This window comes from Miscanthus floridulus, chromosome 7 (assembly GCF_019320115.1).
Source record: "Miscanthus floridulus cultivar M001 chromosome 7, ASM1932011v1, whole genome shotgun sequence".
In the NCBI taxonomy this organism is placed as follows: domain Eukaryota; kingdom Viridiplantae; phylum Streptophyta; class Magnoliopsida; order Poales; family Poaceae; genus Miscanthus; species Miscanthus floridulus.
Genome location: NC_089586.1, coordinates 89622653 through 89638481, shown reverse-complemented (window position 1 = coordinate 89638481; position 15829 = coordinate 89622653). Strand labels below are relative to the sequence as shown.

Sequence of the window (15829 nt, the reverse complement as noted above, 5' to 3'; positions counted from 1 at the left end):
GTGCGCGTTCTGGTGCACGCCGAGGAGAAGGCACGGGTGAGGGCAGGCCGGCGACGACGGCACCGCGCGAGGGTGAGGGCAGGCCGGTGACGGCTATGGCTAGCGCGAGGGATGGGCGCCGATGTTGCGGGGAGGCGGATGTCGGGCAGGCCGGCGCCGGTGTGGCGTAGGAGCTCGGGTGCGTGGGCGGGCCAGCGGGTGGGCTGGCGGGGGTGGTGAGTTGGCTTTGCGAAATGACCATAATGCCCTTGGACGAATAAAATCAATAAAAATAGCTATTTTGGGTAGGCATTAGGAAACGTCAGGAAGCGTTTCAACCATCTTAAAAGGGCTCTAGTTTTTTTAATTTGGTGTTTTCGTTTTCACTGCTATATATATTTCGATCCACCCAGCAGAAATGCAGTATAGCCAGTCTCGTCTGACCTGACCGAAACTTTTGAAGTTTGGGCCCAGTTTAGTTGCCGAAAATTTTGGCAAAACGACACTGTAGCATTTTTGTTGTTATTTGGCAATTAGTGTCTAATCATAGTCTAATTAGGCTTAAAAGATTCGTCTAGTGGATTTCGTCTAAACTGTGTAATTATTTTTATTTTTTATTTATATTTAATGCTTCATGCATGCGTTCAAAGATTCGATGTGACGAGGAATCTTGAAAATTTTGACGTTTTGGAGGGGAACTAAACCGGCCCTTGATTGCTTTGGAGAGAACTAGTGGTGGTGGGACTGGGATACTTTTCTGATGACCGCGCGCCATTGGATGCACGACGAACACGGCGTAGTACTGCCTAGTGAAGTGGTGGTGTGATTGGTGAACGTGCAGGGGCCGCTGAATGACTGCTTCCGCTGGAGGAAACACAATTTCAAACCATGCTGACAAGTGGAGGTAGAGCAGCATGTGCCGAGCGTACAACCGTCATATGCAAGATTTCCTCTGACTTCTCCACTAAGCCCAGGACGGGAAGAAGGAAAAAACACAGAAATGAGAAAAATGTAAAATTAGAGTTGTATGGAAATTACAATACTACAAGAATTTAAAATGCATGACAGATTCCATTATGGTCTTTGAATGCAACATAGGGAAAAACAAAAAATTCTAAGAGGGATGTATAGACATAAAGGAAAGTTTTCATAAGGTGCAACCTCATGCTATTTTTTCTACAAATTCCTATGATTTTAATATTTTATACACCCCATAGGAATCTGATGGAATTTCATAAGGGTTAATCCTTTGTTTCAAAGGGATTGTAGTATTAATCCTCTGTCCAAAAGGGCTTTTCGTGTTGGCAGGAAACAACCAACACTTTCTTTGTAGGTAGGACCTAGAACTGCTGCAGCGATGCGCGTCGATATGTCGTTAGGGTCACGTCCCACGCGCTGCGCTTGATCGCCCTCTCTGTGCTACTCGTGCGCCCAGCCGTGCTCGACTGCTCGTGCCATGCCACTGCTGCCATGCTCACCCCTTCGTGTCGCGCCGCCGCGCTCGACCACCAGTGCCGTGCCGTCATGTTTCGCTTGACCACTCGGGTTGCTGCTTTGCCGCGCTGACCCCCGCGCACCGCGTTGCCACTCGCCCATGAGCTAGTACATCATATCGCCGGCGTCTGGTTGCTGGAGAGTGGGAGAGAGAACGGAAGGAAAAAAAGAAAGAGAGAGAGAAAGATAAGAGTGATAACTACGAACTCTATATCAGAGTTTTTAGAAAATGACTTTTTGATGTGATAGCTACAAAAAATCATTCATTGTTTTAAGGGTTGAGGCTGCCATAACAAAATTAATTTGTACTCCATCCGTCCACATAAGAATGTGATTATGGAATCCGTGCTGGTTAAACTAACTTAAATTTGACAGAGTTTATAGTAAATAGTATTAGCATTTATGTCTATAAATAAATATATTTCACAACTAATTTAATGGTGCTTATTTTGTATTATAAATATTAATATTTTCAATATAAATTTAGTTCAAGGATAAACGGTTTGACTTGTCGCCTAGGAGGGGCACCTACTAGCACTAGACAGTACTCACGCACAGCACATTGCGTTAATATGCGTTAATAAAGCGCGTACCTCCGTTTTGTCAATCACACACGAATAATTGTCAGAAGCTGTCTGTACAAGTGCACAACGGAGGAGCAGCTAGCACTCTGGTATCCCTTCGCTTTCAGACGTGGCTACCTGTGCCGCATCTCGTCTGAGATGGGCATGCCCCACTGGCCAGCCACTGGCCTCCGCTCCACCTCCACCTCCGCTTGCTCTCCATCAGCTTTGGTTTCACAAGCCGTCCGGCCGTCCCGTCCCTGTATATAAACGCTCCCTTGGCTGGCCACTTGCTTGTCCCTTCCATTTCCATCACTTGCAACTAGCTAGCTTAGCTTAGCTCCCGAGAGAACTTGCTCCATCTCGTTCGCTTCCTTCACTCCAACTTTCCAAGCCCCAGCTCCCGTTGGAACGGAGATCAGGCGGCGGCGGTAACCACCAGCTCGATCGATGCCGTCATCGTCGTCGTCGATGGACTGCGTCGCCTCAAAGGACAAGGAGACGCCACCGCTCAAGTGAGTAGTGCTATCTCGTTGTGTAACCAGCATTAGCTAGCTTCGGCCTTCGATCAGCTCCTCGAGAGTTCATTCCTGATCTGTTGCGCTGCGCGGCATGCATGCAGCAGGGCGGCGGCGTGGTGGACGGGGGAGACGGTGGCGGTGGTGACGGGCGCGAACCGCGGCATCGGGCACGCGCTGGCGGCGCGCCTGGCGGAGCAGGGCCTGTGCGTGGTGGTCACGGCGCGGGACGAGGCGCGCGGGGAGGCCGCCGCGGCCGCGCTCCGCGCCAGGGGACTCCGCGGCGCCGTGCGGTTCCGCCGCCTCGACGTCGCCGACCCGGCCTCCGTCGCCGCGTTCGCGTCGTGGGTGCGCGACGAGCTCGGCGGCCTCGACATCCTGGTGAGCCGTGAGCCTTAATTTCCTCGGGTTTCGGGCGTCTCCTTTTTGGCCTTTCGATTCGCTTTGCCGTTAGTAAAGATGGCAACGGGGCGATACCCGATACCCGACGGGTATTTGATCCATTAGAGAATGAGAATGAGATCATATCTTTACTTGCGGGTATCTAAATGGGCAGTATAGCGGGTACGGGAACGTTCCATGTTTACCCATTCCCGTTACCCGTTGAGAAACCCGACTATTTGAGTTGTCATGCGAGTATTAGGCCCAAAGAAACTCAACATAGGTATTTTGGTCCAAATCTGAACAATCATATATATAGTTTGTGTATTCTAGGAACCCTAGTTCAATTTTTCCTCACCATCTCCACCAGCAGCACAAGCATGCCTGCCTCACGAGCGCTCGTGCCCCTCGCTTCCTCAGTTCGGTCTCTCTGCCACCTTTGCTCGTCCTCCTCGTAACCTCGCTCATTTTCCTTGGCATCTCCGAGACTCCGACACTTATACCTGGGTGAAGAAGAAACGTCTTCGATTGCAAAGCTGCGACCCCAAGTGTCCTTGTTTATCGGGTATGCAGTACCCGTCGGGTATCTGTTACCCGACCGATGCCCGACGGATATGGGGATGGGCAAGAATCTATACCCGAGACAGTTAACGGGGACGGAGATGGGATGAATTCTTCGTAGCGGGGAAGAGAACGTTCCAGCGATACCCGACGAGTACATCCCCGTTGCCATCCTGGGCCGTTAGTAGGGTTTGACTTCTCAAGGTACAGATAGGTAAATTTCCAGTCAGAACAGTATTTTTCTCTCACACAAACCAGCCAGCAGTACTTCTTCACGAACCAGCAACGATACGAACCAGCCACCCGAACAGGCCGAGTGGATGTGGGAGCGCGACACTGTGGCGTGCCGTCGATTGAAGCCCCATGTATCCTTTATTTTTCGTGCATGTCAAAGGTTCACAGCAAAACACTGTGTGTACTGTGGATGCTTATACTCCGTATATAAATATAAGAAGAACACGAAAAAAAATAGTCATGTGCCATTTTCTTTGTCATATGAACCCAATGTCACTAGGACTTATATAAAGTCAAATGTACCTATATATATTTTTGTTTGCGGCAAGCTAGCTTGGCAAACGTGGTACCGGTAGTGGTCTACCACCGCCAGTCCGTCACCACTCTTTTATTACACATCCGGTCTTGCCTGAACATTGAACAAGTCATGCTCACGCACACACAATTAAGTTCAAAGCCAATGTCGTCAGGAGTACGTCCAGTCGGTGGAGTATACGTACAAGGTCATGGTAGTCGTCGTTATGCGCAGTGATGACCTTACCATTTCGCCGTGTAGCCCGGCCGCGACTAATTTGAGTCGACGCGCATGAACCTAGTCCGCAGCTCACACTCATCGATTCATAAGATATATTTTTTTTTACCAAAGTCAGCAGGGGAAACCTCAACCTATTTTTTTTATTTTTTTTAATTTTAGACCTATTTAAATTTGTTTTCACGGAGAGTCGAACCCAGACCTGCTGGATGCTATTCAGGTGCTCTAACCACTAGGCTAGAGACCCTTTGGCTATATAGACTTCAAAATCACCATCCTCACTAAATTAATTTAGGATAACCTCGCTAGCAGCCTTATACCCGGTCCTCCAATTAATCCGTTGAGCTCGCTAGCTCTTCGGTCATCTCTTGCGACCGGAGTATTATATTAGATGCTCAAGTTTTATTATTATTATTATTATTATTATTATTATTATTATTATTATTATTATTATTATTATTATTATTATTATTATTATTATTATTATTATTATTATTATGCCCTAATTAATAACGTGTCAAATGTTTCCGGTGGTGATGTCAAACTTCTGAGATACATAAGTAGGTACACAGTCTACTTGGAATTCAAGCATTTCAATTCAGCCATAGCATAGAAAACTCACAGCAGAAATCACAAAAATATTCTGTGTACGGTCGTTTGGAATTGAAGTCAAGTCGCCCACATTTGATCGGAGATCCTCCATGCTTATTATATGCATATATATGCACAAGCCACTGAATTCGGTTCAAGTAACAATGAACTACTAGGATTAGTAAAACGTAGTTTAAGAACCTCATGCCACACGCTAAGTTGTATAAAAAGTAGCTACCGCAAACGCACAAGCGAGCAAAACAAGCAAAGGACGGACGCGCAGGTTTCTATTTTACGCCAGCCTCACGAACTGCTCCCACTATCGCATACAGTATGTGTATATATATAGAGAGAAGCTATAGATGGTGGTGTACTTCATTCTGAAATCTGAGGCTGATTTTGCACGCTGTTTTGTTGGTTGCAGGTGAACAATGCTGGGGTGTCGTTCAACGAGATGGACACCAACTCCGTGGAGCACGCGGAGACGGTCCTCCGGACCAACTTCTACGGGGCCAAGATGCTCACCGAGGCGCTGCTGCCACTCTTCCGCCGCTCGCCCACCACCACCAGCCGCATCCTAAACATCAGCTCCCAGCTTGGTCTTCTCAACGTAAGTTGCTGCTGTCAAACGATATATCTTCAGTCTGATGCTTGTAGTTGTATGTCAGGTCAGTTGAAACTATACACCGGCAGTAGCAGAGATTAATGATGGCACATGTCTGTGTTGACTTGACCTTAGTTTATTTCTGGCCGATCAAATCAGTCAATCACTCAATCCATTGAGATTTTCTGAATACTCCAAGCAGCAGGCTGCTTAAGGGTGCAAGTAGCCTGCTGTCAATGGGCTCATTCTGTTCAGAGGCATGGACTACAATGTTTGAACGCTCTATCGCAGAGACAGCGCCACTTGATTTGCCGTTGCCATGCAGGGGCATTGGCACATGATACCATACCAGCACTTCAGAACTGCCCGATGCCCCTGTGCCCGGTGTACAGTGTGCTGTGTCGTTCACACTCCACACCATGTATGAACTGTCGAAACTCACAAGCCATGACATGTCTGAGCCAACCTCCAACAAGCCACATGATCGAACGCTACACCGGCATGCATGCCAGTCTAACGCACGCAGACTGCAGACATATCAGTGCAGCGAGTTAGTGGCATTCGATCTGATGTCGGTTTCAGAGGAATTCCTAATAATGCCATTTGATTTGATTGTGGCATGCAGAAGGTGAAGGACCCTCAGCTGCGGCGCATGCTCCTGGACGAGGCGGCGCTGACAGAGGGCAACATCGAGGGGATGGCGTCGCGGTTCCTGGCGCAGGTGGCGGACGGCACCTGGCGCGGGCGCGGGTGGCCCGAGGTGTGGACGGACTACGCCGTGTCCAAGCTGGCCCTCAACGCCTACTCCCGCCTGCTGGCGTCGCGGCTGGCGGGGCGCGGGGTGAGCGTCAACTGCTTCTGCCCCGGGTTCACGCGCACCGACATGACGCGGGGACTCGGCAAGCGCACCGCCGAGGAGGCCGGACGCGTCGCCGCGGGGCTCGCGCTGCTCCCGCCCCAGCACCTGCCCACCGGCAAGTTCTTCAAGTGGCGCACGCCGCAGCTCTACTCCAAGCTCTGACTTGTATGTCATGCGCGTGTGTCAGTGTGTGCGTGCATCTCATGGTGCTGGGGGTGGGTGGGTTGGGTACCTGCACAGCACCGGTCGCCGGTCGGCGCGCGGTGGTATGCACTGTGCAGATCATGGTGGTTGCCGTTTCCGTATGGAATAGATGGGGCCGAGTGATATGGGTTTTCCTTTTTGTTTCTTCTTTTAAGATGGAAATGACCGTCTTATTCCTCGGGGGGGAAAACAAGTGTACGTCTTTGACTGCACTACTGCGGTGTACAGTGCACATTTTAGGCGTTTTTTACTGCTCTGCCGGATCATATTTAAAAGCGCCTTAAAACAACTTTCTAATTTGTTTTTTAAGGCATTTCTAACAGCTTTGCAAAGCAACTCCTAAGATAAATCTCCCATTCAACTCTCAAATATGTGTTTGCACTCTATGCATGTAATCTGCCTGGATAGTTCATTAATTCCTTGTGTTTTTCGCCCCCATCCTCCTCCCATCTAGTTTTAGAGTCTTAAGAAGCTAACTATTAGAAAACATCGCAGAAAGGTAAAAATAGAGGTCTATATTGATTTTATTCGCTAATAGTTAGCTTCTTTTCAAAAGAAAAAAACAACTAATGGTTAGCTTCTTAAAACTCTAAAACCAGCTAAGATAGTCAAGGACCTCTTGGAGATGCTTTAACTAGCTAATGCTTTGTTTGGATATATATACACGGATAGTCGGGTACTATCCCACAGACCCACACGCGTGGAACTGGTTAATCCCTAGCATCCACCAAAACCACACTGAGGCAGAACCACATCTGACCTTCTTATTTGGAAGCATGTGTAATCAACTAGCTAAAAAAGAAAAACAAAACATGTATAATTTAATAAGCCTGCAACTAAAGCAAAAATAAATACAAAATTGGGAAATCGCCCATAAAAGAAAAAAAGAAAAAATCAACAAGCACATCCAACTGAACCATTATAATTTATTGCTGAACTATAAACTCTGAAACATCCGAGATCTATTACAAAAGTGCATACACATGTAATCTTAGTAGTTATTTGCCCTCTTCTCACACGGTGAGTCTTGTTCTACCTGATGTCATTAATGAGTTGCAGGTCCCTGATGCTGTCCTGGATCGTCGTCTTCACCATGTCCACGACAAGATGGTGCCCCAGTTGCTGATTCACTGGTTGAATTCTTCTTCGACACTCAGCAACTTCGGAAGACGAGATCGCGCGATCAAGCAGCAGTTTTCTCGCGCACCAGCTTGGGACCAAGGTCGAACTAGTTCAAGTCCGGGGAGATGTCACCGGCTCCAGCTCCACACCCACATCAGCTCCAGCCACAACCACGCCAGCGGACGAGGAGAGAGTTGTTAGATAATCTATTGTTTTCATACAGCAAGGGAAGACGATGCCGAAAAGGCTCCCTGCTATGGTACCGTAGCCGCTGTAGAGGCAGACGCCGAACGGCTCACCTGCCGGATTGTAGCCACATGCAGAGGTAGGCGCCAGAGTCAGTCCTGCTGTGTTATCTAGTAGCTGTAGCAGCATGACAGCTGTACTAGGACTAGACAGGATAGAGTTGTATAAATAGTTTGCCACTGTAACTCAGTAAAGAGAGTTCAGATTTGTCATCTTCTATACAGGGCTCCGGCCAACGCTGGTGTCTCTGGCTGTGTGTATGCTCTGTTATCCCTCTTCTTCTACCTCTGACCATAGTGTGTGTGGTCGGACAGCGCCTGTCGTGCTCGGTCCTGGTCGGTAAGACTGGAGAGTGGTCGACTCACCTAAGCCGGTGATCATGAGGGCTAACAAGTGGTATCAGAGCCGTACAAGCACCGTCGCCGGATTAACCGCTGGCGGTGACGAACGGTTCGGAGATGAGCGACAGCAGTGGCACTGCTGTGGCTGCCCAACCACGGTAGGAGGTCGTTGTTCGCACGGTACGGGAGGTCAGCGGCACCAGTTGGCTGATGCTGACTCGCACCAACTATGGAGAGTGGTCGGTGACTATGAAAGTCAAGCTCAGAGCCCGACAACACTGGAATGTTGTTGACAAGGGCACCGACAATGAGGAAGATGGCATGTCAGCGTTGGAGGCTATCCTCGCTACTATACCGGCAGAGTATAGGGAGCCGTTGGGGGTGAAGAGCTCTGCTAAGGAGGCGTGGGAGGCTATTGCGGTGATGCGCGTCGGTTCCGACCGCGCAAAGAAGGTGACGACCCAGCTTCTGAAGCAGGAGTACGCCAACCTCAAGTTCAAGGATGGTGAAACGGTGGAGGACTTCTCCCTCCGCCTGCAGACGCTCATCAGCAAGCTGAAGAGCCACTGTGTCACCATCGATGAAGAGGAGGTGATCTCCAAGTACCTGCACTCCGTGTCGGTAAAGTACATCCAGATTGCTCTCTCCATAGAGACGATGTTGGACTTGTCTACCCTCACCATTGAGGATGTGACAGGCCGTCTGCGGGCGGTGGATGAGCGCATGGAGCAGGCAACAGCAACGAAGGACAGCGACAAACTGCTGCTGACAGAGGAGGAGTGGGCTGCTCGGAGGAACTCCGGGGTGGCCTCCTCCAGCCGCGGTGGCGATGGCAAATGCCGCGGCAAGGCTTCTTTGGAGAAGAAGAAGCAGGTCAACCCCAACACCTGCCGGCGTTGCGGAAAGATGGGCCATTGGGCATGGGAGTGCCCAAATCGCAAGCAGGAGAAGAAGACTGAGACTCATCTGGCATAAGCTGATGATGATGATGATGAGGCCACTATCCTGATGGTGACGTTCTGTGCACTGCACGACGTTGAGGCCGAGGAGAAGGAAGAGGCGACGACGGTGGAAGGACCTAGGAAGGCCCTGAAGGCTGTCAACCTCGACGAACCAAGCGCCCAAGTCCACCTCGGACGTGTGGGTGTTGACTAGGAGCAACGGTGGTATCTAGAATCTGGTGCCAGTAACCACATGACGGGCTCTAAGGCAGCCTTCTCCGAGCTCGACGACAATGTTACCGGTACGCTGAAGTTTGGTGATGGCTCAAGGGTGGCAATCCAAGGGCACGGCACCATCATCTTCAAGTGTCAGAACGGAGAGCACCATGTGCTAACGGATGTATATTACATTTCGCAGTTGCGTTCAAGCATCATCAGCATTGGTCAGGTGGATGAGCGCAGTAGCGAGGTACTGATTAAGGACGGAGTCCTTAGGATCAGGGACCCGGAGCAGCGACTTCTCGCCAAGGTGAAGAGGTCCTTGAACTGGTTGTATCTATTCTACCTGAAGGTAGAGCAACCGGTGTGCCTGGCGACAAGGCACACCGAGGAACCATGGCTGTGGCATGCCCGGTTCGGACATCTCAGCTTTGACGTACTTGGTCGGCTAAAGAAGATGGTCCGACGGCTACCCCACATCAAGCAAGGAGGCGAGCTGTGTGACAGCTGCCTGGCTGGGAAGCAGAGGAGGCTACCGTTCCCAAAGGCGGCCAAGTATCAGGCGAAGGATGCTCTCGAGCTCATCCACGGCGACCTCTGCGAGCCGATCACACCAGCCACAAACGGTGATCAGCGGTACTTCCTTCTGCTCATGGATGATTGCAGTCGCTATATGTGGCTGCAACTCCTAACGAGCAAGGACGAAGCGGCGGCGATGATCAAAAAGTTCAAGATGCGCGCGGAGGCTGAGAGCGGCAAGAAGCTCCATGTGCTAAGGACTGATCGTAGCGGTGAATTCACTTCGGTAGAGTTCACTGCGTACCGCATGGATCAGGGTGTGGTGTGACACCACACCGTGCCGTACTCGCCACAATAGAATAACGTGGTGGAGAGGCGGAACCAGACGGTGGTCGGCATGGCTCGATCCATGATGAAGGCCAAAGGCATGCCGGCAAGGTTCTAGGGTGAGGCAGTGACCACGGCAGTGTTCATCCTCAACCGCGCTCCGACCAAGGCCCTGACGAGCAAAACGCCGTTTGAAGCTTGGTATGGGTGAAAGCCGAGCGTGTCCTTCCTCCGGATATTCGGCTGCATCGGCCACGTCAGGAAGATGAAGTCGATCCTCACCAAGCTAGAGGACAGGAGCACACCGATGGTGTTCCTAGGCTACGTGGAGGGTACCAAGGCGTACCGGCTCTACGACCCACGCGGACACAAGGTGCTTGTCTAGCACGACGTCGTGTTCGATGAGAAGGCGGCTTGGGACTGGAACAGTCCGAGCACGGGGGAAGCTGGCGGCTTCATCAGCACCTTCATCGTCGAGCACTTGGTCATCCACGGTGGTAGAGATGCTGGAGAAGAGGTGCCGAGCACTCCGGAAGGAGTGCCGAGCACTCCAGCGGCAGAGCCGAGCACTCCTGGGGCAGTGTCGAGCACTTCGGGAGGGATGCCGGTCCTACAGTGGTGGCGACCAGTCCAGGACGGGTGTCGAGCACTCCCGTAGCGGAGCCAAGAGGTCTTGCAGTGGTGCCGACCACTCCAAGACTGAGGCTGAGCACTCCTATAGTGGTGCCGAGCACTGCAGGAGTAGTGACGAGCTGTCCAGAAGTAGTGCGAAACACTACAACCAGGGTGCCAAGCACTCTAGGTGCTATGCCGAGCACTCTGGTGGAACAGGGAACTCCATCAATGCCGATCGAGTTCGCCTCACCTCCAAGTGACATCACTGAGTTCGTGGATGCCTTCCACGAAGGTGAGGAGGTACGGTTCCGCAGGCTGGATGACATCGTCGGTGGCATAGGGGCCTCAGGACTGGCTGGTCGGCTGCTCAATGACCAAGAGCTATTGCTTGTCAGTGCAGAGGAACCACCCACATTCGCGCTGGCAGAGCGCGATGGAAACTGGCGGTGGGCGATGCTGGAGGAGATGAAAGCGATCAAGGAAAATGAGACTTGGGAGCTCATCGATCCACATCAAGGATGCCGTCCGATCAGCCTAAAGTGGGTGTACAAGGTCAAGCGGGACAAGCTCGGCGCCATTGTCAAGCACAAGGCGCGCCTTGTCGCCCGAGGCTTTGTTTAGCGCGAGAGCATCGACTTCGAGGAAGCCTTTGCGCCAGTAGCGCGCATGGAGTCTGTTCATTTGCTACTAGCCTTGGCAGCAGCAAAGCACTGGCGCGTCCATCACTTAGACGTTAAATCGGCCTTCCTTAACGGCGAGCTGGCAGAGACGGTGTTCGTCAGGCAACCTCAAGGTTTTGCCATCAAGGGAGCGGAGCATAGGGTGCTACGACTGCGCAAGGCGCTCTACGGGCCATGGCAGGCCCCACGAGCGTGGAACGCTAAGCTTGACGCCACGCTGGGCGAGCTTGGGTTCCAGCGGTGCACAACCGAGCAAGCACTCTACACACGGCGACAGGGGAAGGAGGAGCTTGTCGTCAGCGTGTATGTGGACGACTTGATCATCATCGGCGTGAGAACGGAGGACATCAATAGCTTCAAGCGTGAGATGGTGGCTCGTTTTTGAATGAGCGATCTCGGCGCACTCTCCTACTACCTCGGCATCAAGGTGCGACAAGGGAAGGAGGAACTCACGCTCGGTCAGAGCGCGTATGCCTCAAAGGTATTGGAGCAGAGCGATATGGCTGAGTGCAAGCCTTGCATGACTCCGATGGAGGAGCGGCTGAGGCTAACAAAGGTTAGCACCGCGGCGAAGGTAGATGCAACACTCTACCGGAGCATCGTCGGCGGTCTGCGCTACCTAGTCCACACAAGGGCGGATATTGTGTTCATTGTGGGCTACGTCAGTCACTTCATGGAGGATCCCAGAGAGGATCACTGGGCTACAGTGAAGCGGCCACTGCGCTACGTCAACGGGACAGTGGATCAGGGGATCATCTTTTCCAAGACCGGAGAGAGTAGGCTACAGCTCACTATGTTCAGCGATGCAGACATGGCGGGAGACATCGACGGACGATGGAGCACCTCTAGCGTGCTCATCTTCCTCGGGTCGGCTCTAATTTCATGGCTGTCGCTAAAATAGAAGGTGGTGGCGCTATCTACGTGCGAGGCAGAGTACGTAGCGATGGCCACAGCGGCATGCCAAGTTGTGTGGCTGCGCCGGCTGCTGGGCGAGCTGACCGACGTGGAAGCTCACCCACTAGCACTGATGGTGGATAACCAGCCCGCTATCACCCTCGCGAAGAATCTGGTTCTGCACGACCGGAGCAAACACATCGACATGAAGTTCCACTTCCTTAGGGACTGTGTTGATGGAGGGCAGATCGTCATCGAGTTCGTCGAAACTGGTCGGCAACTCATGGACGTCCTCACCAAGCCGCTCGGACATCTTCGACTCACGGAGCTGAAGGAGATGATCGGCATGGAGGGAGTACAAGGAATAGCAGTAGGATTAGGGGAAGAATTGTTAGATAATCTACTGATTCCTTGTGTGAACACACAGCAAGAGAAGGTGGCGCTGAAATGCTCCCTGCTGTGGTACTGTAGCCGCTATAGAGACAGGCGCCGAACGGCTCACCTGTCGGATTGTAGCCACATGCAGGGGCTGGCGCCAGAGTCAGCCCTACTGTGTTATCTAGTAGCTGTAGCAGCATGACAGCTGTAATAGGACTAGATAGGATAGAGTTGTATAAATAGTTTGCCACTACAACTCAGTAAAGAGAGTTCAGATTTGTCATCTCCTATACAGGGCTCCACCCCACGCTGGTGTCTCTGGCTATGTGTGTATGCTCTGTTCTCCCTCTTCTTCTACCTCTGACCATAGTGTGTGTGGTCGGACAGCACCTGTCATGCTCGGTCCTGGTCGGTAAGACTGGAGAGTGGTCAACTCACCTGAGCCGGTAATCCTTAGGGCTAACCGAGTGTGAGCCTCGCCAAAGGTGTCACAACCCGAAGTTCCTCGCCTAGAATGGAAGTTGAGTTTCGAGGCTCATTGTTTCTGTTGTGTTACGTCTCTTCTTAACCTTTGGTTGTGATGTGGAGAACCTGTCTTGCATGCTAAAACTGAAGAGAAGTGCTAGCGCCCGAACGTCCACACCTGTAGTCCGCTTCCACTCCATTTTATACGCCCCACGCGGGGCCCGCGTGCCGAAGGCACCTGCCTGAGAGCTGCCTCAAGCCGCCGCTGACCACTGCTGTAGGGTCATGGTCTGCCCGCCGCCACTAACCACCGTGGAGTCGAGAAATACCGCCAAAAATCTGATCCACACCAACCAGATGGAGATCCACTACACTCGCTCTATCTACTTTTAAAACATCCAGATGCAACACTTGCAACATACAAAAAAAGATAGATGAAACACTTGAAACATGCTTCTGAAACACTTGAAAAAAACTCATAAAAACACTTGAAATCATTGCAAGCATACACAACTTTCAGATAAAACACTTGCAACATATGTATGAAACATATGCAACATCCAGATAAACACACTTGCAACATACGTCCAAAAACGTAAATGAAACATTGGTAACAGACCTTTGCAACATAAGTGTACAACCATTGCAACATATGCAATATCCAGATCTACTTTTGCAACATCCATCTGAAACACTTGCAACATACATCGGAAACATGTGAAACACTTGAAACATACGCTTGCAACATGCGCTTTCAGCAAAACCTGGCAGGTAGGCGGGTGGAGCATGACACAGCTGGATCTGGTTGTGCGGTCGCGGTGGTGAAGGAGGATGGCAGCGTGCGGGCGGTTGCGCGGCCCCCGGTGAGCGGCTGCGCTGCCCCTGGTGATAGGGCGCGTGCGGTGCCCCAGACAAGCGGTACTCGCGGTGGAGGCGACAGCAGCAATCGGGTGGGTGTGGCCTCGCGCGGCGAGGCGACATCGGCTGTGCGGTTGTGGGGGAGCACGCCGCAGCGGTGCGGACACGCGGCGGTGGAGATGAAGGCAGGCGGGAGGTGCGGTGGAGAGGAAGGCATGCGGGAGGCGCGGCGAAACATGGTCGCGGAGCGCAGTCGTGGCCTCACGCAGTGAAGCACGTGATAGGCGAGCGGAGTGGAGATATTTTCTTGAGAGATGAGGAGTGTATAAAGTACACAGGTGTGTTGAGCTAGTAGTAGTAGCGTACAGGCCCATCAAGGAGCGTTCGACGTGGACAGACGTCTTGACTCAAGCATTACCAAAAACCGAATAAAACTGACCGAGTGCAAGGCGCCCCTGGCGGCAGAGGCGATTATTCGTTGTCCTGAGTATCTAATCCTTACTACCGTAGCTATCTATCTGTGTTTCCTTGTTAGATCGGTGACAAATACAGTGGCCGTATTCGTTTCGCTGAAATTTGGCTTATGTCGCTGCTTATACTGATTTATTATAAGAGAAAAACAATATTCGTTCGCTGAAAAATACGGCTGAAGTACTTGCGGAGTTGCCAGCTGAGAGATTCAAACGGTCGAGTCCGCACTCCGCAATAGACTCCTGCTGCGCCCAAGCGTAACTGCTACATTGCTACAAGAAAAAGACTTCTGCGATGATCTGAACCGGCTTTCTTTTTTGTTTTTTTTTTCATGGATCAGAGGTTGGCCGACTCCGATCCATCGCCAGCGTTTTACGGAGGAGACAGTTGTGGACTCCGGAAAAAAAATGGCGATGTTGGTAGCAGCGGCGGATGTTTCATCGGTTTGGCCATGCAGAAACATGAAAAGGATCCGACTCTCGCACAAAAAAAATTGAAAAGGATCCGACAGCGCAAAAAACGGAACGATGAAAAAGAAACCGGTTGGGCAGGCGGCGACACGAATCCGACGCGGGTTCTAGTTCTAGACTCCAGTTGGGCAGCCGGCGACACAGCGCAAAAAACGGAACGATGAAAAAGAAAGTCGGATGCATGCCACAGGCCAACTCGGACTCGCTCAGGTCAGTGCATAAATATACGTAGGTGCCAACTCAATGCCCCATTGCCCCGCGTCTCTTTCGGTCTCTCTTTCGTCGCCGCCGGCCACTACCCCACATGCTGTCGTGCTCCAGCGCCATGGACGCCTTCATCAAGCGGCCTCTCGTTCTTCAGATTCCGCCGCCTGGCTTCGAATCCTGCTCCAGCGGTGGCGCCACGATGCACACCAACCCCTTCAGCTTCGACCTTGGTATTGCGCCTCCATATTCGACTGCCAGCTCCTGGTCCTTCTCCGGTGGCGACATGGGGAGGAGGACACATCCCTTCAGCTTCGGGCTCGACATTGCTCCTCCTCCGATCAGCTTGTCCGATCTCTCTGATGATTATTTTCCACGGCCCGCCCAGTTCGGTCCGTTTCCAACAATGAACGTCGACGTCCCTCACAATTATTACGTGCCCGCCGTCGGCGAACTCCCTGCGCTACCAGTACCACCCGCCGGCTTCAATCCGACACCGGTCTACGACTACGGCAGCCCCTTTGACGCCGACAGTACATCTTCCTTTGCCATGGAGGTT

The 15829-nt window shown here is 51.7% G+C and overlaps 1 protein-coding gene across 2 annotated transcripts; it reads left to right on the top strand.

Moving 5' to 3' along the window:
- Nucleotides 1–2360: 2360 nt before the first annotated feature.
- On the top strand, nt 2361–6522 carry LOC136463766 ((+)-neomenthol dehydrogenase-like). 2 transcript variants are annotated; one of them, XM_066462744.1, is made up of 4 exons: nt 2361–2551; nt 2662–2935; nt 5278–5463; nt 6083–6522. In XM_066462744.1, the coding sequence occupies exons 1-4, from the start codon at nt 2487–2489 to the stop codon at nt 6476–6478; spliced, it is 921 nt and encodes a 306-aa protein (XP_066318841.1). In that variant the 5' UTR covers nt 2361–2486; the 3' UTR covers nt 6479–6522. The 2 variants fall into 2 exon arrangements, with proteins under 2 accessions (XP_066318841.1, XP_066318840.1); XM_066462743.1 differs by having other exon boundaries at nt 2659–2935.
- Nucleotides 6523–15829: the final 9307 nt, after the last annotated feature.